The sequence below is a fragment of the Maylandia zebra genome, linkage group LG18 (genome assembly GCF_041146795.1).
Source record: "Maylandia zebra isolate NMK-2024a linkage group LG18, Mzebra_GT3a, whole genome shotgun sequence".
Lineage (NCBI taxonomy): Eukaryota > Metazoa > Chordata > Actinopteri > Cichliformes > Cichlidae > Maylandia > Maylandia zebra.
In genome coordinates, this window is record NC_135184.1 from 11260806 (window position 1) to 11286212 (window position 25407).

General features: G+C 39.4%; 1 protein-coding gene across 1 annotated transcript; it reads right to left on the reverse strand.

The window, feature by feature from the left end:
• Nucleotides 1-14954: 14954 nt before the first annotated feature.
• Nucleotides 14955-25407, reverse strand: LOC101466820 (noelin-3). The gene is made up of 6 exons (XM_004555289.3): nucleotides 24900-25407; nucleotides 22094-22237; nucleotides 20625-20780; nucleotides 19529-19748; nucleotides 18481-18587; nucleotides 14955-17204 (listed from the first exon to the last, which is right to left on the reverse strand). The coding sequence occupies exons 1-6, from the start codon at nucleotides 24966-24968 to the stop codon at nucleotides 16527-16529; spliced, it is 1374 nt and encodes a 457-aa protein (XP_004555346.1). The 5' UTR covers nucleotides 24969-25407; the 3' UTR covers nucleotides 14955-16526.

Consider the following 25407-nt stretch of genomic DNA (forward strand, 5'->3'; position numbering starts at 1 on the left):
CCTGGCTCAGCTTCGGCGCCTAATAAGCTCATCACTGGACCCACTTCAGTTTGCCTACCAGCCTGGCATTGGAGCGGATGATGCCGTCATTCACCTCCTACATCGTTCCCTCGCTCACCTGGAGACCGCTGGAAGCACTGTGAGAATCATGTTCTTTGATTTCTCCAGTGCCTTCAACACCATTCTTCCCTCGGTTCTAAAGGACAAGCTGGTGAACTCTGGAGTGGACCATCACCTCACTACCTGGATCCTGGACTACCTCACCGACCGACCACAGTATGTGAGGACTCAGGGCTGTGTGTCGGACAGGGTCGTCTGCAGTACGGGGGCCCCACAGGGAACGGTTCTGGCTCCGTTCCTCTTCACCATCTACACTGCAGACTTCTCCCACAATTCCACCCAGTGCTTCCTGCAGAAGTTCTCTGATGACTCTGCAATAGTCGGCCTCATCACTGATGGGGACGACAAGGAGTACAGAGGTCTGACCCAAGACTTTGTGGACTGGTGCCAGCTGAACTACCTCCAGATCAACGCCAGTAAAACCAAGGAACTGGTGGTAGACTTCCGCAGGCACAAGCATTCTCCACTGCAACCACTGAACATCCAAGGTATGGACATTGAGGCTGTGGACAGCTACAGGTACCTTGGTGTTCATCTGAACAATAGACTGGACTGGACTCATAACTCAGACGCCCTCTACAGGAAAGGGCAGAGCAGGCTGTACCTGCTGCGGAGACTCAGGTCGTTTGGAGTGGAGGGCCCACTCCTGAAGACCTTCTATGACTCTGTGGTGGCTTCTGCTATCTTTTATGGCGTGGTCTGCTGGGGCGGCAGCATCTCTGCTGGGGACAGGAAGAGACTGAACAGGGTGATCCGAAGGGCCAGCTCTGTTCTAGGATGCCCTCTGGACCCAGTGGAGGTGGTGAGTGACAGGAGAACGGCGGCTAAGCTGTCATCCCTGATGGACAACATCTCCCACCCCATGCAGCAGACTGTGACAGCACTGAGCAGCTCCTTCAGTGGGAGACTGCGGCACCCACGGTGTGGGACGGAGAGATTTCGCAGGTCTTTCCTCCCCACTGCTGTCAGACTCCATAATAAAGACTTTAACTGATCAAGCACACACATCCATACATATGCAATAATACTAAGTGCAATAATCCTTTCTGTCATCGTTGTATTTTTACTCAGTTGTATATAGTATTTGTATTTGTATTCTATTTTTATCTTATTGTATATTTATTTTATTTTATTCTACTGTATATAGTATTTTATTTTATTCTATTCTGTACAGTTGTGTACTGTATTTATTCTTATTGTATTCTAATTTTTGCCTCATAACTTTTGCACTGTCCACTTCCTGCTGTGACAAAACAAATTTCCCACGTGTGGGACTAATAAAGGTTATCTTATCTTATCTTATCTTATCTTATCTTATCTTATCTTATCTTATCTTAATTCAAGCTTTGGATATAAACAGGTTTTTTTGGTTGCTTTCTTGCTTAAAGTTGATGGATAAAGTATAATGGAAGCTAACTTGGCATAAACACTGTAAACACTGGAGCTGCACATATAAAACTGTGTTTATTTTATTTGTTTGTGAGTGGATTAAACACATACTGTTTGAAACATAAATAATTTGTGATCTTTTTATTAAACTCAAGAGAAAGTCCAGCTGACTGCTGCTCCCTAACTTCAGTCTGTGTTAATCAAGTCGCAACCTCCAGTAGTCAAAGCCAGGTATGGTCAGTGTCAATAACAGCATTGGTATTGGTGTCGGATAAGTACTAGTTAGTTAGTTAGTATCAGCACTTTAGTTTCACTTTCTCTTGACTATGTTCAGCATGTTGCTCCTGTTTCATCAAATATTAGACAAGTCTGTGTAAACACTGCTCCTGTCACAGCATACTGCTATGCTTTTTATTGGAACTAAAAATATATCTCAAACATGAACTAAGAAAATGTCTGAATTTAATAACCAGTGTGTGAGAACTGTGAAAGCCATTTTGTTTTAACTTATTTACATTGAAAAGCAAACACTGTAGTAGTGGTCGTTAGAATATATTCAGATTTATTGATGGAGCATTTTAATGCAATTATCCAAAGGTTAGCATGTCTTCATGTGTGGTTAACTGTACTAACAGAAGATTCAAGCAGTGTCTAGCTCAGTTTTGTTGAGTGAAATTTTACAATTTTATTTGTATCTTTCTTAGTTTCTGCTAATTAGGTATCTGTGTCCAATGCACTCGCTTTGCACATTGCTAATCATGCTCATTATCATGAGCTGATAACTTAGCACTCCACACTATCATCAAAACATGGTCACTGCTGGGTTAATGAATCCAAGATTCAGGTCGTGGCTGCAATGCTTTAAAAAAAGTTTAATCTCTGAGTCTAATCTAACCCATGCTAATGGGGGGGTGGGGGGGCGGATACTAGAAACCCAAAGGTTTGATGCCTGACTCACCCAGTCAAGACCTTAATTGTGTGTGTGTGTGTGTGTGTGTGTGTGTGTGTTAAGAGAGAGAGAGAGAGATTTTATAGAATAAATTGTATGAATTTGTGTGAGAACCAGGCAATTTGGCTTGTAGTATAAAAGTTCTTTGAGTGTGTTTGAAAGGTCACAGCTGGCATTGAGAATACAGCTGCAGGAGAATACAATTCATTACTTGAAATAGCAAGATCCAACTGATAACACTACAAACACCGAAAACAATGAAGGCCTTTAGTTTTAGGCGATAGAAACAGGAAAATTCTTTGTTCATCTACAAGAAATACAACTAGATAGCATCTGATATTTCATTCAATTTTCAGTTTAAATAAAGACAAAGAAAATAATATTTTTGAACGGATGTCAATATGAGAAAGACTGTGATCTTTGCTGCACTTAATTCATATTGTGCTTCAGAACTTTTCCAGCTATATATATATATATATATATATATATATATATATGGACACACACTTCGAAGTGTGTGTGTGTGTGTGTGTGTGAGAGAGAGAGAGAGCGCAAATTTCAGGCAGTGATTGTAAGTGATTTAATAAAACTGCCATATTTCTTTTATCATGCTCTTTCTCTCACAACCCCGGGAGCTCTTTCCTTGAAAGAACAGATCCAATCTCTTTTTACAATACCCACACGAAGGCCTTGGCAGTCGCTGGCGCAGATCAATCTCTCTGGCTTGAAAGTTAATCTGGGAGAAGGGCCTGTTTGTCTATGCCCTGACATGCTCAGCTGTCAGTCAAAGATCTCAGTGCACCTGTCCTGACAGCTGTAGAAGCTTACTTCCCAAAGAGCCCTCCCAGGACCAGTTAGATGACTACCATCTAACTTTATCAACAATTCTAGCCAAAAAAATTAAAAAATTTTAATTCAGAAAAAAATAATTTTGCCCATTTTGTCTGCTGTGGATTATATATTGAAGACATTTAGATGGCAGATAATGGAGTACTGTACTGAGTACTGTATTCATATATACCGTATTTTTCGCACTATAAGGCACACTTAAAATCCTTAAATTTTCTCAAAAATCAACAGTGCGCCTTATAATCTGGTGCACCTTATGTATGAATTCTGGTTGTGCTTACTGACCTCGAAGCGATTTTATGTGGTACATGGTGCTCAAAAATCTGTCAAAAAATGTTTTAGTACGACTTTGGTAAGCTACGAAGCCGCACCGCTTGATGGATTGTTGAAGCATTATGGCTACCGTAGTAAGGAGCCTCGCGGAGCAATCTGGGTTCAAACCTCCGTCCGCTTCAAGTTCCCAAAGTCAACATTGCTGCTTTACCAGGTGTAACAATTAAGTTTAACATCCAGGCATCCATGAAAACAGAATATATTAAATTTAATGGAGTTTGAAGTTAGCAGGAAGTTAATTCGCTAGTTTCCACCTAGACATGATATAACATGTTCTGATTGAGATATTTCTGAAAAAATGAAAACGTACAGCTTTGCTATCACTTCCAACTGTTTAGAAACTAATCAGCAGTGACGTTTGTAGGGTTACTGAAGTTGGACTAGCTGGTTTATAACAATGTGCTACGTGATCTCTAGCGTCACAGCTATGTTAGCATAACATAAACACAGTGAAGCTGGAGGATGAACGCTAACTGTTTTCCACTTGATAAAAGTTAACGGGAGAGTTCAGGATGGTTAGGGAAAAATGCAATTGCATGTCAGAATGCTGTAAACAGACCAAACTTCAGTCAGGAGAACAACTGAGATAATCCATCTACACTACGAGGTTAGTCATTAATATACTGCAACAACATGGGAATAGAGCAGCTGCGAGCAGTGTTGGTCAAGTTACTTGAAAAAAGTAATCACACACACACACACACACACGCACGCACGCACGCACGCACGCACACACACACACACACACACACACCTATTTGTCACTTGTTTTCATGTGTAGGAGTACGGTGCATATATTCTGCATATTGTACACATATGCCTTAAAATAACTTCACAGGCCTCAGGCATCACTGACTATACCATACATCATAAGAATCACTTCTATATTAAAAGTGATATGCATTTATAGAGTACATAGTTATGATGTTTATCTTAAACACAGTGAAAGCAACAAAATCAAGGGAACATCAACTTGTATCAAGCGACTTTGTGTTTTAATACTATTGTCATGTGTGGGCAGAACATCATAGTGCAAATCTGTAGCCAAACGGAGGCTAATCAAAAGGATGGATTCCTTTAACCTGAGTAGGTACAGAGTCAACAAGTCTGGGTTGTGACAGTTTTATTGAGCTTATTCATTCAGAAAGACAAACCCTTAGCTGCTGTGCACACAGATAAGGAGTGATTGCAAAGGGGTGCAGCAGAACACACAAATGCAAACCTAAAAACAAGTGACAACTAAAATGAGCATTCTTATGAAGCAACAGTGTGAAGGACAAAAACAAATTAAACTTTGTCTCCATCTCTCTCTCTTTATCTGCATCTCTTTCCATCTATCGCTACAAAGCAACAACTCATTAAAGTTGCTGTACAAAAACGTGACAAAGTAGCTTCCTCCCATTTCCTCTACCTTATCTCCCGCCGTGAAATGTCTTAAACTCTCATATGACAATTGCTGCCTCTGGGTTCAGTAACTTGGTTTGGTGGACAGACAAACCAGACTTCATAGTAGCTTTGATCATCATAACAGCTTGAGGGGATGTGACATTTATGCTGCTCACGTGTACATCTTTTTTGTCAATAATTGCCATTGGGGGAATCAGAGAGCTATGTTTTCAAGAAATAAGGGGAGGTGCTGGCAGATTACACAGCAATGTTGCTGATGGTGTTTCACTTTTCATATTTGTTCCTTATATCTCCAAAAAGTGTTTTTTTACCCTTGTACTATTTATATTTGAAGACCAAGGGCTAGCAAACTGATTCCCATTATGGTGAATCGTGCATAATACATTATAAACAATTTTGTCTCAGAGGATATACCTCTCTCTAACTATTACAAGCCCATTAAAATGAGGTCAATGAAGAATTTAGTGCTGGCATTTTTAATCTACATTAATCATTGTTTATACAAAGAGGACTGGCCTGAGGTCCAGATACATACAAAGCATTAATATTTTAAAGCAGTATTTTTTTAAGGTTGTTGACAAGCATGCCTGAATTTGGATTAGGACTGCACCAGTAATGATGAACAGTATTCGTGCTGTGTGTAGAAAATTTAGGACATAAAACTAAAATAAAAACATTAAAAGGCAGATGGGTAATAACATTAAAACCAAACTGTGCATCTTTTGGAAGATGAGAAATTATGTAGTCCTCTGCTTACTAATAAAAACGTATTATTTGATCTGCAGTGACTGAAAACTTTATGATGACTAATGTTAAGTAGAAATACAGCTGTGCACCTACACACTCAGTAAGTAAACTGAATTAATGATATGACTCTTCTTGTTATGCAGAATTTTTGCATTTGCATGGCACAGGCAAGACTTGCGTAAGTGCTCATATTCCTATTGCTCCCAGTCAGCTCAGGGAGTCTAATTCACATCATGTGAATCTGGGGAAATGAAGAGAGCTGGGGCTCTTTGCAAAGAAAATGCAGTCCAGATGCAGCTTTGCAGACCCCACAGTTGGTGTGTCATGTTGCAAAATCTGTCTGTCACCAGCACACTTTTCCTTCTTCCTCTGCCCTCCCACAGTCACAGATGTCGACGGCGCTTTTAATTATCCGGCAGGGTATAAATACACCTACCTCTTTTTCTCCCCTAAAATAATATTACAAAAGGTTCTAAAGGGCAGTTTCTGCAGTGTAAACATCAACGGTGTAAAGGTACCTTATTTGGGAAACTGTGCATCTGTTTCAAGAACTTTTGGCTTCTGTTAATTTTTTGTGTAAAAGTACATTCACTTTTTATTAAAGAAAATTTTTTATTTTGAAAAGACACTTGAAATTCAAGCTCTCTAGGTTTCCTTCATCTCAGCTGTAGAGTTAGAAGATGCCACACACTGTATTTTATAATCCATTCCCACTTCATGCTAATTGCTTCTGAATGGCACATTATGTAGGGGGGCCTCAATGCATGAATGTGTCTCCTAGTATCCACACATGCACTCATGAGCGCTTCCATGCAATAGGTTGTAGGCGAGAAAAAAATCCTCCACAGTGCACTTGACCTGCACTTGATAAACTCTTTTCTTGATTGTGCTTTGAAGCAGTACAGTTCAGAGCTGAATCCATCTCATATTCAATACAGTCTACTGCACCCCACTTGTCTCATCTCTTGGGTTAGCCAGAAGGAGGTTAAACTTCATGACATGTTGAATCTAACCTAAATATATCACCTATTACAAAGTTATGGTAGACTCAGCCAAGATAGATCGTATAAAGATCTTTTTTTTCCTTGGATTGACCTATAAAAATAAGTATAATCCATCCATCCATGCAATTTATCCTAGGAGTAAAGGGGGACTGGAGACTATCTCAGCTGGACGAAACTACAAGCATGGGGAAAACATGCAAACTAGACATAGAAAGCTCCCAGTGAACCAGCAGGTTCAAACCCAGAGTCTTCAATCTGTGAGGAAATAGTGCTAAACATTCTAGATACTGCTTCAAATAAGACCAGTTTTAAATATAATATTAATAATAATTAATAATGAAAACTCTTTGCAAAAGGAACAATTTACAATATCCTTTATATAGAGTAGGCAAAAAATGCCTCTGGCTGTTGTCAAGACCTGTTGTGAAGTCTCTTTGTCTCTAGTGTAGTTTAGTTCCCTAGGTGTGTCTCATTTTCCATTAGCCCTCAGTGTGTCTGTTTGTATTTAAAGCCTCAGTTTGGCGTATTTCTTTGTTGTGTACTGTTTTTGTTTACTGTTGCCTTCTGTTGTCCTATCTTTGAATGTGGTGTAGCAGGCAGAGAGAGGTCCCAAAATGCAGGACTTGGCACACTGGCTGAACTGAAAAGTGTTTTATTGCAGGTAGAAGACTGACGGAAAAAATATCCAGCAAAACTAAGCTGGAGCAAACTGCTGAAATGCAAATACTGACTAACAGACAGGCGCACACGCAAAACATAAGGAGATAATGACATGACAAAGAACAGAGGGAAACTGAGGACTTAAATAGACATGAGGTAATCAGGGAAAGAGACGCAGCTGGGGAAAACAAGGCGCAGGTGAACACACACAGACACACACGGACGATCAAAATAAAACAGGAAACTAACAATAAGATTGAGACTAAAATCCATAAACTTGAAAGACCAAAGTAAACACAAAGACAAAACTGACTAAACACGGAAGCTATAACAGAAACATAGACTCGGCATGGGGAACATAAGAGTGCTTGAGAATACCAAAGAAAATAATGAATACAAAATCAGAATGAAAACCTACACTGTAAAAAAATATTCCGTAGAAAAACAGAAAATGTCCTGGTAATTTTCTGCCAGTACATTTTCTGTTTTTTTACGGAGGTTTGACGGACCTTTCTGTAAATGACTAATACGGAAAATTCCTTCACGTTTATACAGTAGATTGTACTGTATTTTTACGGATTTTTTTTACAGTGTAACCAAGGGAAAAGTAATATTAAAACTGAAAACTACAACAAAGTTAAATGAAAAAAAAAAATCAAACACAAAAGTGAGTCTCAAAAAGAAAACGCTGGGTACAAAACCCAGAATTATGACGATCATTGCTGTTTTCTGATCGGATTCTGTTTATTTTTGGAATTTCACTGGCTCTTTGGACCGGCCTATTCCACCATTAAAAGTCAGCTTTTAATTAACCCTCCTTGTGAGTAAGCATTTGGGGCCTCATTCTCCTTCATATGAAAACTATGGAAGCGCGGTGCAAAGATGGGTTGCAAAGTGGCTTGCCGAGGCAGCAGCAGCTGTGTACAGGCTAAAGCACCAGATGCAATGCTATTCTCAATTTATATCACGCACGAAACCATTATTAACAAAGTTTTTACCAGTTGTAAGATTATTAACATCTTGTAGAGTTAACAGGCGCATGAGCAATGTGGTGATGTTCTGCTAGTATGTCTGTGTACCTGCCTGTTATGCTTATTTTGAGGAAGATCAATCAACTGCTCCTGACCAATTAGTGGTGCATGAACAAGCCTTTAGCTACTCCCTCTCTCCCAGGAATCAGGCTTTGAAGGAACAGTGAAATTCACTAGTCTTATTAGTACACAACTATATAAAAAACAATTCCTGGAGACACGGCACATGTATACTTAACATATTTCTCACCAACAGTGCAAAAGAAGCTTGTAAATCCTTATTACTGAGGGATAGAGAAGTCTGCATCTTAAAGACTGTAAAGAGTCAAGAAAAAATATCAACTTGGCTGTAATGTGCTCTGTTTACACCTTTTGAGATATTCTATAGTGCACCATACATCCCTACAAAAGTAGGGATGTATGGTGCAAACCACACAGTAGCATGTGTGGTTTGCATCTTGCAGTTTATTAACTTGCATCTGAAAGTGTATTCAGCTCACAGGTTCTTTTGATAGTGTCTTAAGGTGACAGCTAAAGTACTCTATAACTGGAGACAACTGAGCTGTGAATATGTGGAATGGCAACTGCTGTTTCATTCTGAGGTCATATGGCACAGCAATATGTGTATATAGAAAAGAAGTCAACAAATGTAGGAATTACTTCCATCAGAGGTATTCATAAAAAAATAAAAACAACACACACAACACCCAGCACGCCCCTGCGGGCGGTTTATCCTTCAAGCTCGGGTCCTCTACCAGAGGCCTGGGAGCTTGAGGGTCCTGCGCAGTATCTTAGCTGTTCCCAGGACTGCGCTCTTCTGGACAGAGATCTCCGATGTTGTTCCCGGGATCTGCTGGAGCCACTCGCCTAGTTTGGGAGTCACCGCACCTAGTGCTCCGATTACCACTGGGACCACCGTTACCTTCACCCTCCACATCCTCTCGAGCTCTTCTCTGAGCCCTTGGTATTTCTCCAGCTTCTCGTGTTCCTTCTTCCTGATGTTGCTGTCATTTGGAACCGCTACATCGATCACTATGGCCGTCTTCTCATGTTTGTCTACCACCACTATGTCCGGTTGGTTAGCCACCACCATTTTGTCCGTCTGTATCTGGAAGTCCCACAGGATCTTAGCTCGGTCATTCTCCACCACCCTTGGGGGCATCTCCCATTTTGACCTCGGGACTTCCAGGTTATACTCGGCACAGATGTTCCTGTACACTATGCCGGCCACTTGGTTATGGCGTTCCATGTATGCCCTGCCTGCTAGCATCTTGTACCCTGCTGTTATGTGCTGGATTGTCTCAGGGGCATCTTTACACAGCCTGCACCTGGGGTCTTGCCTGGTGTGATAGACCCCAGCCTCTATGGATCTTGTACTCAGAGCTTGTTCTTGTGCTGCCATGATTTTTGTTGATGTTTTAAAAATATTTTAATAAGTGTTAATGATAAAAATGCATCACACTAAAGTAGAGAGTTGTATCTTTTGCAACCTGAAAATTGCAATGTAATTTGTAAAGCGTCACAGCAACAAAGCACAATTTTCAAAGTTACCCATCTGGAAAAAACGTAATTATAAGGTGTTATATACAAAAAGAGGCCTTTAACGGAGGCAAAATCTTGTCTTGTTATAGCTCTACTTTAAATGTGAAATCTAAGTGTTCTCTGCCACCAATAGCTGTTAACTTTAATGGCTTCAATCATCACAGCTGACTTGTTTTAGACACATTAATCTGCAGCTCAATCTTGAACTCAAACGGTTTTCCATTGCCCTCAAACACACCTTGAATGTAAGTGGGAACACCCGATGCAATGAAAACTGATGTTTTATAGAAGCAGCTTCTTCACTCATTTAGGTGGGAAACGAGGATGGGAACTGAAAAAAAAACTATCGGAAAACACACATTCTTTGTTTGTGTTGTATTTTTCTGTTTTTCTAAAATATGCCATATCCATCTTAAAATGGAAAAATCTCTTTCCATGCTTTTTATTATTGTCTCTGCTGATTCCACGCCTATAACTACAGCACTGAACAGTTGCATTTTCAGACAGTGATAAGGTGACACAGCAATGATTTCCTCTCTAACTATTTGCCCACAGCTGTCAGAATGATTTGCTACACCATATGCTATGATTTTCTCAATCACACAAACAGTTTTTATTTCTGCTTAAAGGATATTTCACACTTCCTATAGAGATAAACATGTGATTTGTTTCAGATCCTTTGTGTTGGCAAAGCTGAGCTGACAGCTAAAGTAATTCACACTGTTGATCAGCAGATGTTAATGTCTACACTGTCATAATTGTAAACACAGGCTCCTACTGGAATCTCATCAAATAGGATTGGTTGGACCACAGAAGTTACATTTCTCATCGGCTGATGGTAATGGCTTTCAGTATATATATATATATAAATTGGACTGTTTGTTAATTCATATCTACAGACTACTTCACATTATGTCTCATAAATTGGTCTGGTTGGGGTTCATTTCCTGTAAACTGTGTGTTGAAATCAATCACTGACAGGAAGCTGTTACCTAGCAACACATTCACAATAAAGGAAGAGGATAATCCTCAGTGTTCACATTGTATTCGTGCCCTTTTTAGTGTTTTTGTGTTGTTTGCTTTGAACTGGAGGTATTAAGTCACTAACGTCCCACATAAATGTTCAATTTAATTTCATTTGAGGTGACAAGTAAAAACAAAAGCGTGGAAAAAATACATGAGAAATGAAAGAAGATCAATACCACTCTCACTTTGCCAAATACGAAGGTACAACAAGCAGCTGCTAGCTTAGCTTAGCAAAACAACCGGAATCAGGAGGAAACAGCTTGCCTGCCTATGACTTATGGTAATAAAATCAGCCTACATGGTCTTCCAGAGTTATATTTCATGTTCTTAATCCATGAAAAGCTAAAATGTTGGTTTAAAAGCTGGGTTACGTGGAAGAATAAATAAAGTTACTTCAGGAACAGAACAGCTGCAGACTGTAGCTCTTTAAACGTCATTCAAGAATCAAAATATGAAAGCGAAAAGGGACATTTCTTCTAAATTCAAGCTATAACTTTAAATCACAGAAAAACATATTTTTCTTGGTATGAAAGTTTAGTATAAATCTAATATATATAGTAACTGTTGTAATATTCAGCTTTTAGGGCTGCAGTCTAGTTCAAGGTCCTTGATTGTTAGTTGGTGAAGTTGTAAGGTGGAGCACGGGACACAGTGCACTAAACTTAAAAAAAAGAACTAATAAAAAATCAAAACCTGAGTATGTGAGTATACTTCACTAAACTGAGCACACTAATAAAAGAAAGAAAAGAACTTTAGCCAGCGGCAAAGTTGACAGAGTTGATAGTTTATTGAGCTCTTGCCAGAAGGAGTCCTTCACGAGCGGTACATAGCTGTACCAGACCCTGACTTAAGGTTAGTTATCTGAATTTAGAATTCAGTGCTTCGAGATACCAACAGAACCATAAGCTGACACACAGGAACTTGCTTGACATTGCACTCAAGGGATCGATAACTCAAGAGAACATGAACTCAATGTGGATGCTTCCTTCTTTGTGGCTGACCTGCATTAATCTGACCTGGGGGAGAGTTTTGGCACTCAGAATCTAGGCTGTGGGTGGTCAGTATTCTCACAGTGTATGCTACTGTGCGTCCTGTAATTGCGTGTGCTATGTGTATGTAGTGTAGGGATGTTACCCTGGCAGCAGAAGACAAACAGAGCATCATATCTCCTGACTGCATAAAGGATCCCTAATGAGCCCGTGTTCGTGCTGTATGAGTGAAAAGAGCAGCACACGAGGTGTGAAGGGAAGTTGTAAAAGAGTGTAATTGCTGTAATGTGGTAGAAGATTTTTCAGTGTTCTTACTTGTGTTACATTATTCGTATGATATGACGCACATCAAAACAAGATTGTGGCGTGAAAACCATTATTTACTTTGAAACTTCTTTAAACTTGTGGAAATGAACTTCCCCCGTCATTAACCTTACAAGATTTGATGAAGATTGTGTTTGCTTCATAATTATCTTCTATTCTTGATTTATTGTTTCTTTCCTCTACAAAATGCCATTTGAGATTGTTTACCACCCAATATTTATCCGGTTCCCATCTTACTAATCTCTTCATCTTACATTCCTTATCTTTATTTTGGAACAAATTAATTCTGATAAGAAATCACTTGTCTCAGTAGTGCACCAGCTTGATTGGTTTGGCTGGTCAAGATGAATTTCTGGAATCTTGAAAAACTGTGTCCTCGAGTTACAAACTTTTCAGTCTTTATCCATGTCAGCTAAGAGGTTGCTCCATTCTTGAAAGGTTGGCCATTTAAAATGTAACTTGTAGTGTGGAGCCTGGGTTCCTGTGTTTAATGGTCTTATGAGCAGTGGGTGGGTTTTTCCTGTCTTATGACTTTGCACCAGCGACGTTCCATCAGGGCAAGCAAGGCAACCAGTGCTTGCCCAGTGAAATATAAAAACAGTCAACAGTTAAAATAACCATGAAAGTAAGTAAAGTCTCTCTTTATTTTAATCTCATACAACAGAGTCATGAAGCTTCTCACCTGTTTGCATCCATCATTTAAATTATTACCATCGTGTGCTCTCAGGTGACCCTGGAAGCAGGCTCGACCCTGGTTGACTTTGTTCACTTTGCAGTCGTTAATGCCTTTCATGCCTGGTTTAAAAAAACAGGCAAATTGAACAGCTGAAGGCTGCACCAACACTTTTAGTTTAACATTACTGAGAAATCTCTTGGTTGACTGAATGCACTTTTTAACATAAATTTTTAATGATTTTTTATTTTTTTTATTTCATTGTTTATATTTACTGTTAATGTCACATTACACTCAGGCATTTTAATTCAGCTGTGATTTTTTTGGGTGGTTGGTTATATATTTATTTATTTATTTTTAAATCGATGTGTGTCCCTGTTTTTCTGATATGATTAACAGCCTTTTAGAGCAACATGGTCCACACAGGACAGCTGGACTACAAACATGATTTTATAGAAGACAATGCGTCACTGGGGATTGAACATTGAGTATAAAGTTATAAGTACAAGCATGAGTGGTCGATCTGCAGTAGTAATATCAATCCATATAGTACTGATGGGAAGTATTTTTCTGCAGATTAAGTACTTTTACTTTTAATAATTAAATTTACCAATAATGCAGTTTTTTGGGGTAAGCATTTTGATAACTATGGAATAGGTTTCAGAATTTAGCCAGGAAGGACTGCAAGTGAAGATGTCCAGGAGGAATGTAGCAAGAGGCACGAGACTCATATAAAAGAATACAAGATAAGCAGTACAAAGGGGGCGCACAGCATCTCTGCTTGGCTTTCTGTAAAAGTCACTGCATATAACTTGTTTGCGCTAATTATGCGTCCTTTTATCTTTTTCATATATACATCATGAACTGCATGAGGCATTAATACCAAAGCAATCTCACAATGTCCATCCATCCATCCATCCATCCATCCATCCATTATCTTCCATTTAGCCAGTTTAAGGTCACAGGGGGGCTGGAACCTATCCCAACTACCATAGAGTGAGAGGCATTAACACAGAGATACAGACAACCATTTGTGTGCATGTACACATCCTATGGGTACTTTAAAAACACCAGTTAACCTAACCTGATTAACTGCATGTCTTTTGGGTTGTTGAAGACACAGGGAGAACATGCAAACTCAAGTCTTGCTTTGAGGCAACAGTGTTAACCACTATACTGCCCCACTGTTTGGCAAGGTATGTCAGTAAAAAAAAAATTCAGCATTTTAGGGAGAAAACAACAGGTTCTATCATAATCAGCACACTTATCCACTTAAGACTAGTTCACCCTAAAAACAAAAAACCACAAGAAGCATTCACACTTAAAGTTTGATTGCCTGTCTGTATATTTAACACAAACATGTAGTGAGGTGTGAAAGTGTTGGCTAGCAGTAATGCATGTTATATAAGATGGTAAGCATTCTTCTGCTTTTTCTTCTTTTTCTCCCCCTAGGAGGCCTCACAGCAGATCATTTTCCTACATCTCATCCTATCCCTACCATCCTCTTCTTACATCCACAAACCTTTACTGTGTTTTTTCTCTTATCTGAATCTTCAACAGGATGCAAAAACAAAACAAAAAACAAACCACAAGCAAGGGGAAGCTGCGGCTAACTGACAGAGGAGCTGAAAAAGCAGGCTTTGTACACTTAGCCTCTCACCCCTCTCAGGTGCAGCCAGTTCTCTGATGACCCGCATGACTGTTGCTGAAAGCAAATGGGGAGGAGCAAAAATCAAGTGTTATGCATATTCTCTGCTTGTCAGCTGTCTGTACTTTCCTTGTTTGAATCTTCTTAGTTAAAAAAACACAGCAAATGCTCATTAAAATAAATAAATAAATAAATAAATCTCAATATCTTTTTGAAGATGAAAATAGCTCTGAAAAGCCACAGATATTTGTATTTATTTAGTTTTATTTCTTCTTTAATAACTCCCAAGAAAGTCCACTGTGAACATTAAACTATATTCTTTATAGACACAGACATACCATACTATGATTTTGTTGACAGCTAAAGTGATCAGACATATAGTATTGCACAAAGGTCTAACATAACATAGTATACAACACATGGATGTCACTCATGAAAAATGGGAGTTTTTCAGTTTATAGAACCACTAAAGTCCGGATACAATTCAGACAGTGAAGCTTTTGCAAGCTGTTGTCACCAAGTACAAAGTGATATTTACAGCTCAAACATGTTGCCCTGTTGCTTATGAAGTATTCAAGTAACAGTAAAGTTACAAAGCTCTTATCAAGAATACAGTGATTTTAAATGAGTACAGTGGTGCAGGGAATAAAGAAGAAACAATCAAACCCTTACAGCAGAAAAGGAAATGCACAGAACTATGACTTAATGAAAACAATACTTTATTTGGGTTATGTATAACTTCTTATTTACACACATGAATCCTTGTTAAAGTTTTCTACTTCTGTATAAATGGTTCTTTACCAGGGACTAGTAAAGCGCTATACAAATACAGGCCATTTACTATTTACCATTAACATAGTCAGAGAGGAGAATGGAGCGTTTTGCAAATGCAAAATACACAAACAGTTACAGTAAGAATGCTTTTACGACAACAAGCATTCATGCATGAGAGCTGTTACCATCGGGCTCACAGAATATACTGCACTGAATAAGGCATACAAACTGTTGCTGAAGTTACAAAAAAGCTGCTGTCTCAGAGTACTAAGTTAAAGGCAACTAGACTTTGGGTTGTGTTAAGTACTTTGACTTAGTACGATGTAGATGTCATAAGACCTGAATGTCTGAGGATTTTCATAGACACAAAAAAGCCAGTATTAGCAAAAAAAAAAGCCAACATTAACTGTACAGGTGCATTATGGTTCACCACATTTCTCGTTGTCTTGAACGAGGTCAAGTGCAAAAGTTTTAAAGTAAAAGTACAAAGACCAACTGAAAGCGAAATGCAGGCAGTGAAAAGCAGGAATAAATTAGCAGATCATGATGAATAAATGGCAAAGAAAGAATGGAAACAAAACGAACAATTAACGAACACAGAACTCAAAAATGAATAAATTAGAGGGCCTGAATAAATGTAATACTGAACGGAGAAAACCATTATAAATATGAAGACTTCATTTTGGAAAAGCTTTCATTTCAGAGTGAAAAGGGCATGAGAAATTACTTTAAGTTCATTGTTAAGTGTTTCAGAGTTTCAAGTGCCATTATTAAATCCAAAATGTTTTCAGGATGCTTCATAATGCACTGAATTGGTTCATTTTGTGCTGTCATTTATTTTATAGGCAGTGTGACATTTTCAATTAGACAATATCTTACTCAATTAACTCTGAAAAAACAGGTAAACAGCTTCATGTCAGTAAATAAATGCAAGAAAAAAGGCAAAGCTTATTAGGAGAATTTAATAATTTAATAAATAAATAACATTTATTTTGACATTCAGGCACAACCTTTAAATTTCCATATTTTAATCTTTTATGCGTACAGTACGCTCCCCGCCTCTAAGAGTCATCCTCAGTTTTAATGATGTGGAAAAGTGTAACGTTAAACAGGACCTGGTGGCCATTGTTCCAGCCGTAGAGAGCACGGTCCCTGGCATTGTAGTCCAACATAGACATGTGGAAATACTGGTTATGAAAGGGTATGTCTGTATACTCATAAGTGGAGGTTTTAGTGGAGTAGGCATAGTACACCTTGGCTCCGGTCAGGTGGGAATTAGTAATGTATAGAGTCCCGCAGATCATAAAAGACTCTCCGGCATTCCTCTTTGAATATTCTGTGTTCCATGTGTTGATGATCTGGAGCGTGTCTGGATTCAGCTGGCTGATAACAATGTTGCCAGCATTTTGGTTGGTTGCATACACGGCCCACAGTCCCAGCTCGTCTGCCATCAGGTCGATGTCTGAGAAGCCTCCCCAGGTGTAGGGGTACACATTGTGGAAGCCTGCCGACTCCAAAGCCCTCTGCGTGACCACGCGACCTGTCTCAAAGCTGTACCTCACGATGATGTTGCTCTGCATTTTGTTGTAGTACAAAGAGCCGTTGTATACTACGTGGTTTGTTCCAGCCCATTTGAAAGGCAGATTGTAGGTTCTGGATTCAACTCCTGCGACAAAATCAGTGATGGACTTAAACTCTTTTACTATCTTGTTGTTGGTGTAGCTGTCCATGTACCACACCTGGGGGGAAAAAAACATAGAGATGATAATGAATTGTAATTGGTCAGTGGTTTGTATTTAAAATTGTGATAGAAATAAATTTTTTAGCAAAATAAAGAAATCACAGAACACATGAACTCTATGAAAGGAAAGATAGAAAGCAGCCATGGCCAGTAATTTTTTATTAGCCAGATGGTCGATGATACACTAATAAGGTCAAACCAGAACCAAGGAAGTGTGACTGCAAGCACCCAATGAAAATTTTGTAATCTAGTCACATGAGCAGTGCTTTGTTGAATAGGCCAGTCTGTATCTGTAGCAGTTCAAAGTGCTTCATGCTGTTGTCTTAATAGATATGCTAAATAGGAAAATGCATGACAAGCGTCAGAAAAAGGCAAAGAAGAAGGCAGCTAGCTAGAAAAATGATGAAGACTTTTGAGTCGATATATATAGCTTGTCCTTGCTGACTTCTTAAAAATATTTTTACTTACATACAAATTTTCTTTATTTTTTTGAGCCATATCGCCCTACACCTGTTTAGGATATTTGTAAGAGCCTTGCAGCACTTTCACTTTTTAATCTTTTTTCAGTATGAAAAGTATACTTCTAAAAGAAATTTTTTTGCTTCACTTTTTTTTAGTGATACTAAAAAGCTGGTTTGCGATGTTATGGATGAATGAAATGACATTTTATTTTATTTTGCATGCATTTACACTACGGGAAACTGTCCACCTCTGCAGTTTTTCGTATGTTCAAAACTGACTTTGCTAAGTTTTTACACTTCAACACATTTGACAAGGACACACAAAATGCATTTTGAGACAAACACTGATTGTTAAGTATGGGAATTCCAAAAGTCTGTCCTCCCCTTTTCTCAGTAACTCTAATCTTTTAGTGTCAGGGGTAAAACACTGACATGTAGTTTTTTGTGTACTTTTGTTTTGAATATTTCTGTCTTTTAATGTGTAAGATTAGCAATTAATGTGTCTAGTCATGACAGTCTCTGCAGTCTTGAACAGCAGTAGTGAACAAAGTGCAACATTTTCCACTTCTGCTGGATGAAAAGCAACCATATAAACAGCTTCAGCTACTGTATATCAAGCAGGAGCACAAGCAACATTAAGTTTAATGTCTGAACTCAGCAGTCAAGTGTGCAGAAAGCTTTTAGTAGGTGCGATGCTGTATTTCAACATCTCTCCCCTTTGAACAAAAGGAGGGAAGCCGCCACATATAAATTATTAAACTGCTCAGTGTTGTTTCAAAGACTTACAACCCAAAGAGATGCATATAAACTCACCCTGTTGTTTTTGGGAGACGCCTGCGGGTCGGTCATCCAAGCTCCGAATCTGGTGCCCGAAGTTTTCACCGTCAGTGGTCCAGTAATCTTCATAAGCTTGCCACATGCTGAAAACACACCATACAGCTGTGGTCACATATGTTATATGACTGGAATTTATCTCCAAGTGCTGGACTGCTAAGTGGGTTCTGGACAGCTTGTGTGCAGCATCTGGACACAGCTGTACTTTTGTCAGCTATTAAAGATATAAAGTAGACTGAATAAGAAGAAATGTGCCACAGAACAACAACTTATAATGTGTCTAAGCTGGGAGAACACTTACCCATATGTTTTAATGCTCAGAGTACTTGGATTACACTTAAATGATCTTGCCAGGCTTTAATGGTGCCAAATGACAGTAGGCTATCACTTGCACACAAGCTTTGAAGTTTCCTGTTAAGTATTGAAGTGCTATTTTACCCAATCAATCAAAGCTCACGCACAATGAATGCTTAAGCAATCATCTCCGGCTCCAACAGATTTCCAGCCACGTCCTATTAGCATTCCCCTGTTAGCTATTTATGTTGACACTTTGACAGGAGCCATCACTGTTGATAACCTGGCAGTTGGCAAATTGGAGCTTTAGTTATTCAAACCTTTATCAAAGGCAAAGCTGCTCTGGGGGCAGAACTGATCTTATTAGATGAATCAAACCTCAATGGGTGGAGCAATGTAACCACAAATTTTCTATAAGTGCGAATGGCAAACAAGACACAAGAAGGAATTTATAAGTTAAAATGATCAATCATCACTTTAAGTGAGCCTGAGTTGAATTTTTTCACTTAAAATCAGAGTACAAAGCTTCACATTCATCTTTAGCTTGGGAGAATGTTCTTTCACTTTGGGGTTTGTTAGCCCCCAGTAGCAGTTCTTGTCTGTCCACTGCTTTGGATCTAAAATGCCAGCCTCCTAGTAGCTGCAAGAAATGTGCCCATGATCCCTTTGCCACTGTATAATCCGATCTCACTGCGCACGAATGCCTTTTTTTTATCCCCATCGCTGGACTTACTGAGTTTACTCATACAGTTCCGAAGCCTATTTTCCAGGTTTAGGACCCTTTGTTGCAACTCCTCATAGTCATAGGCCCCCATCTCCTCCTGAATGCCCATCAACACACCAGACAGGTTTCTGATCTCCTCTTTGAACTGTGAGATGAGCTTGGCATCTGTCTTGTACTGCTCCAGGACTGGAATCAGCGGCTGCAAGGATTCCATCTTTCCCTTTAGCTCCTGCAACAGATAAGTAACAGAACAGGTATTTGGACTTTAGAAATACTAGTCTCAACAAATCTCTCAGTTTTTCAGCACATAAGTACAGCAATACCATCTTCTTATTGTTTTTTTCTTATTGTTTTGTATCAATACTTACTGTTTTGTTTTACACAAAATGCAGATTCACTTCTTATTGTTGAGTCCAGGAAAAACAGCATAATAATAATTAAAAAAAATCACAACAATGAGGAATACAAATCTAATATTTACAAGAATGTTTGCCCATATCAAACTTTCTGTTGTGAGGGAACTTAAACAAATATAGAAGCAGGGACACGCTCTAGCCGGAACCAAACAAATTCCACTAATGGATATTGCTACTACTAATAATTTAATGGAAATCCTGTCACTGTGAAGACAGATTTAGTACTCTTTACAATCAGTTTCTCCAGAATCTTTATCTTTATGGAAACAAAATCCTAGTATGGTATGTATCCTGGTATGTATTAACAACAGGTGGGTGCAAAGTTTTGAATTATAGTGGTGGCAAGGAAGACATTAACTCACCACAGTTCTGCTCATTCCAACTGTTTTTCTCAATCAAGGCTCCAAAAAGAGCGGTTTTACATGCCAAATAAATGGATAAATGTTTATTTATAATGCTGCCGTTAAGATATTTGTTATCTTTCTGTATCCATCCTGGGAGCCGCCTTCAGATTTAGTCTTGCTTTTATGATAGGGTTGCCCTTGGCTGGTCAGTGGTGGACCTGTATTGATCTTATCAGGAATGAAAGTTGATTAATTCAGATGCAACTCAGGTATCCTTGGAAGAGGTCCCTTCCCAGGCTTCCCTGTGATGTTTCTCACAAAGTTAAACATCAAACAAAAATATACCTGAAAGTTTTTGTTGACGAGCGTCTTCCTATCTGCTTCGATCTGCCGGAACTTTGACCGCAGTCCTTTGATCTGGCTCTCCATTCTCATGATATACTGAAAGTCCCTCTGCGTCCGCAGGTTCAGCACCTCGATTGACTGTGACATGTTCTGCACCTTTTGAAAAGAATGAAACAGCGCTGCATTGATTTTTCCGTCCACCACAAGATTAAAATGTCCCCCATGTTCAGCCTTTCGGTAGGATGCCATGCTCTAACTTCCCAAAGAACAAACCAACATTTTGACCTCCAAAGTGATTGTCTTTTAACAATTCAGCTGAGTAGAGCTTCAGATGATATTTTTTTCAGAGGCACAGTACTATCACATAGCAGTTTTTCATCAGTTTTAAATTTAGGTTCCATTTTGACAGATTTAATTCAAGTGTTTTTCAAATGTCATAGACAAACTACTGAATCTGATGAATTTTAATGACATATTAGGAGCAAACACTTAATGTAGAAACCTTACAGTGTGTCTTTGTGGTTGAACAAAAGCTACATTTATGGGGAATGTGAAGGAGGAAGAGATAGCTTCCCTTCTTTCTTCTCTTTAACTCAACTTATAATGAACCAACAGTACTGGTGCACAACCCCGGTAAAGCGGCGCGGGGCTTGTGTGTTGTGTTCTGCATACTTGTCTGGCTCTGGTAGAGGAATCCTGAAATGGCCTCACTGATGGCCTGAGGCAGCTTAGTACATTAGTGTCAGAGGGCCCAGTGAATGACAGAGAACACCCTTTGGCATACAACATTAAAATGTAGGCTACAGCCATGTTTTCTCATGTGACATAGTCATTGAGGAAAGTGATTCTAGGGCTGTGCTATTTTTTCGCTTGTAGATAATGCATTTAAATCGTGACAGGCATGGGGCAAAAATAACATTTGGAATTACATTCGAGATTTCCACTTCAATTCACAATGATGGCTGTCGTGTTCCAAAAATCATTTCAGGTAATCAAGACCAAATCCACACTTTTACAAAAAATGTCTATGGTAGCAGATGTAAAGGAAAAATAAGTGATAACAATTTAATTTTACTTTTTTTTTTTACAGATAACAATCCTGGTCAAATACTTAAAGCCTTCTAAAATCTGAAACCTTAAAAATATCCTTGATTGATTTGATACACAATAAAGGGATGCTCGAGTTCTATTAAGGTGGGATGGAATGTGCTCTCATCTTCCCAAGTAGTCATTCAACTGATGTCATCCATGCTATATATGCAGAAGTGGAAAACAGGGTTATGGACCTGGCTGGTGCAATCTCTCAAAGGATTAGGGCAGCAAAGAAGCATGAATAATAATTTAAATTGATGCCATATGTCTTTGAATTCAAGTGTGCTCTTTTGTTAAAGCAAACACATACGGTGAAGAATGAGCATGTGCGTGCATTGTCACTTATACAGAAGCGTGTGTGTCTGTGTTGAATGCACCTTCTCCAGGAGCTGGCGGAGCTGCCTGCCTTTGGCATCTCTGGAGCAGAGATTCTGTTCAGGAGCCACCACTGTGCAGATGCAACGCCCATCTGCATCCTGAGCCGAGCTGTACACCTGCCACCCTTCCTTTGGCCTGATGGTCTGCACAGAGAGACACATGCAGCCATAAATACACAGCACACATTTCTACAGACGTGCAGTTGATGTCATGACTCTGACATCGCAGCACACAGCTGTTATGTTTTGTAATTTTGTTTATTATAGGTGATCCATTCTTCTGCCTTCTGCCCCAAAGCTGCAACACCAACCAATTCCACTGACTTAGAAAAAGTCGCTGCTTTGAAAGAACAAAGTGCTTTTGCTGTAAGATATTCCTCTGCTCACTGTGTATGGTCTCCAGCGAATTTCCTCTTCAACAATAAATAGTGTTTCCTGGCCTTGATGAATAACCCGAGAGCTGAAATTCCTCCGTTTCTCCTTACTAGGCCTTCCAGTGCTCTAACTGAAAGTCCTGCTGAACGACACAGATAAACCTGATTTGTGGGAGCTCATCCTGCTCTTTATTACAGTCAATATGTTCCACGGTGCTGGCATATAAGGCTCAAAGAACATAATGTTATGCATCATAAGCCGAAGCAGAAATTTAAAACCGTCAACTAAAGTTGGAGTGTGCACAGTAAAAAAAAAGTAGCTTTTACTCCAAACTTTGATCAAACTCTTCTGAAGTGCAGGAAAAGTTGATAGTTATCAGACACAAACAAGGGATCCATATTTGCTGTTTATTCTCTGCATGGGAAATTAACACAGGACTGGCAGCCAAATACTGGCAACCCTCGATTGTGAAAGGGAAATTTTTCTGCCTCTTTGGCAGACGGCCGATTGTTTTTGGATTTTGTTTTTACATTCAAAAACTACAGCTGGATGGAGAACAACATGTGAAACATGTGAACTCCACCAGACTCTGAAGTGTATGGCTAAAAGGTGAAGTGCCCTGTTTTTAAAGTGCAGGCATCCATTCCTTTTCCCATCCCTGCCTGTCATCCTAAGCAGTTTAAAGAGCATTTTGAATCATCCATGAAAGATCATGTCCCCTCTGAGCAGGCGAAAACGTCACACTAAGGAGAAAGCTCAGACTTTGACTCATCATTTTCACCTACAGAGAGGCTGCTTTTTGTCAGTCTGTAATCTGTTACTACCATGCAAAGTCATGCTGTTTAAGAAATAATCGATAAGGCGGTCTATTATCTCCCTTTGCAGTTTACATTCCATCACAATTTCTGTTTGTAAAATTTGCATCCTCACTCATCAGCAAAATCTTTCCCTTTAACATTTTTTAATAATGTTTCCCTTTAACATTTGCTACTGGTTATTTGTAAAGTTTGTGATTTAGGAATTAAACCCTGTGAATTGTGCCTGTGTTCTGATGCTACGTTGGCCCTGATATGATCTCATAACCCACAATATTTTCTTCTTCCTGGTATGGTCAGTGTGCATTTCATGAAAAAACAAAACCACAGTGAAAAGCATCAGTAGGAACATGAAACAAGTGCAATGGAATATCTTGAGTTCATGTGAGATACATTGCCACAGCCTGAAAATTATTAGAGATTCCAAATAGCATAGTTAACCATGACTGTCTCTCTCTCTGTATATCATAGCTGAATGGGATAAAAGAGTCAGAAAAAAAAACACCCTCAGCTCTTCGTCTCCTTATTTTGCTTTGAAAGGCCCCTGAAAAGAAGCTAGTTTGACTAATCTGTTAAAATGGTCTTCCTCCTATCTCTTGAGTGATGCACATCCTTTCCACTCTTCTCACTCTCACATTTCCTCATATTAAAATGATTCTGTTGCTCAGCCAAGCCAGATGCACTCTCCAATTAGGCTTTTTTTTATGAGGAACTCTGCACAAAGAATTTTTTCTTTCATTAAATAATTCAGACAGCTGCTTCCACTTTTGTTTGGGGCATTTAGACTTTTCTTTTTCATTATTACTGATAAGAAGGTAATTTTGAGTATTTCCTGTGCAACAAAATTTCCTGTTTTTTTTAAAGCATCATTATTTCTGTACACCACTCTCAATCGTGGCAAGGTGTTATGTGAGGGCACTGCTTTGCAATCAAGACATTGGCAAGGGGACTGTACTCTGCATGGGTGGGATGAACCTAATCGACCATTGTTCTTGTCCAACTGGCTTGCTGGTCTGCAAGCTGCTCCTCCTAATTTGTTACAATACTCCCAAACCCGACTATGTCCTTAAATGACTGCATGACCATTTGATGAATACATTTAGATTAAGTGTGATTGTTACAGAAAAACGCCACCAGCAAAATATGAGTTTAGACACAGCACCATTTTTTTCAACAAAGATGGAACTCTCCCTTAAAAGTGAGTTATAAGCCTGGCAATATTCCAGGATCGATATCAATACTCTATTGTTAATGTAAGCAATAAACAAAGTGCTATGAGGGTGGTTCTACTTCTGCCACCACTTGGAATATCTTTTGTTTTTAAAAATAAAATTGTATTTTGTCCACACATTAGGTCTGTGTGTAAATGTAAATCCCCTGCCAGTGCTGGAGCGTGTATGGTATGTATGTGTATGCTAACAATAGCAAAGAACCAGCCAAACACGCAATTATGGCAGAAAACTGACAATTTCTTTATGTTATTGTGTTTTCAGTAAACACGTTAAATACACCTCTAATCACTTGAACTCAGCATTACATGACAGTACAAGCTCATGCCCAAGTTTATTGTGCTGTTCCTGGTAGAAATACGAGAGGCAGTTGTGTTGGAAACTCACCACCGTAGGGCAGTATCCGAACAGCAGCAGAAACAGCAGCGGATTCAGGACCACGGACAGCGACCACATTCTGTCGGCTGCTACAACGTTTCCCTCCTCCACCTCCTCCGCGCCCACAAGAAGAAGAAGAAAAAAAAATCACGCAAGTTTTTGTTTGAGTGCTCAGGCCACCACGTCCACTACGCTCTGGTAACAACCGCGGCTTCCCGTAGAAGAGGGGGGCACATCCATCCACTGCTCCCCGTTACGCATGCCATATGGACAGCGGGGAGAAACCTCGTCACTGCAAGGAGGAAAAAAGTTTGTGGGCACGCAAGCTGCGAAAAGCCGAGCTGCGGTTTGGTCAAAGGGATCCTTGTTCACGGATATGACATCATCCAAACGTCTCTCTTGACTTTTAATGAGCTCGTGTGTGAGAAGGAACCACCGGCAGCTGTGAGGTGACAAAAGTTGCAGCTGGCAGTATTTAACAGAAAATAAGAAGGCAGAGATCAGAGCTGCTGCTGCT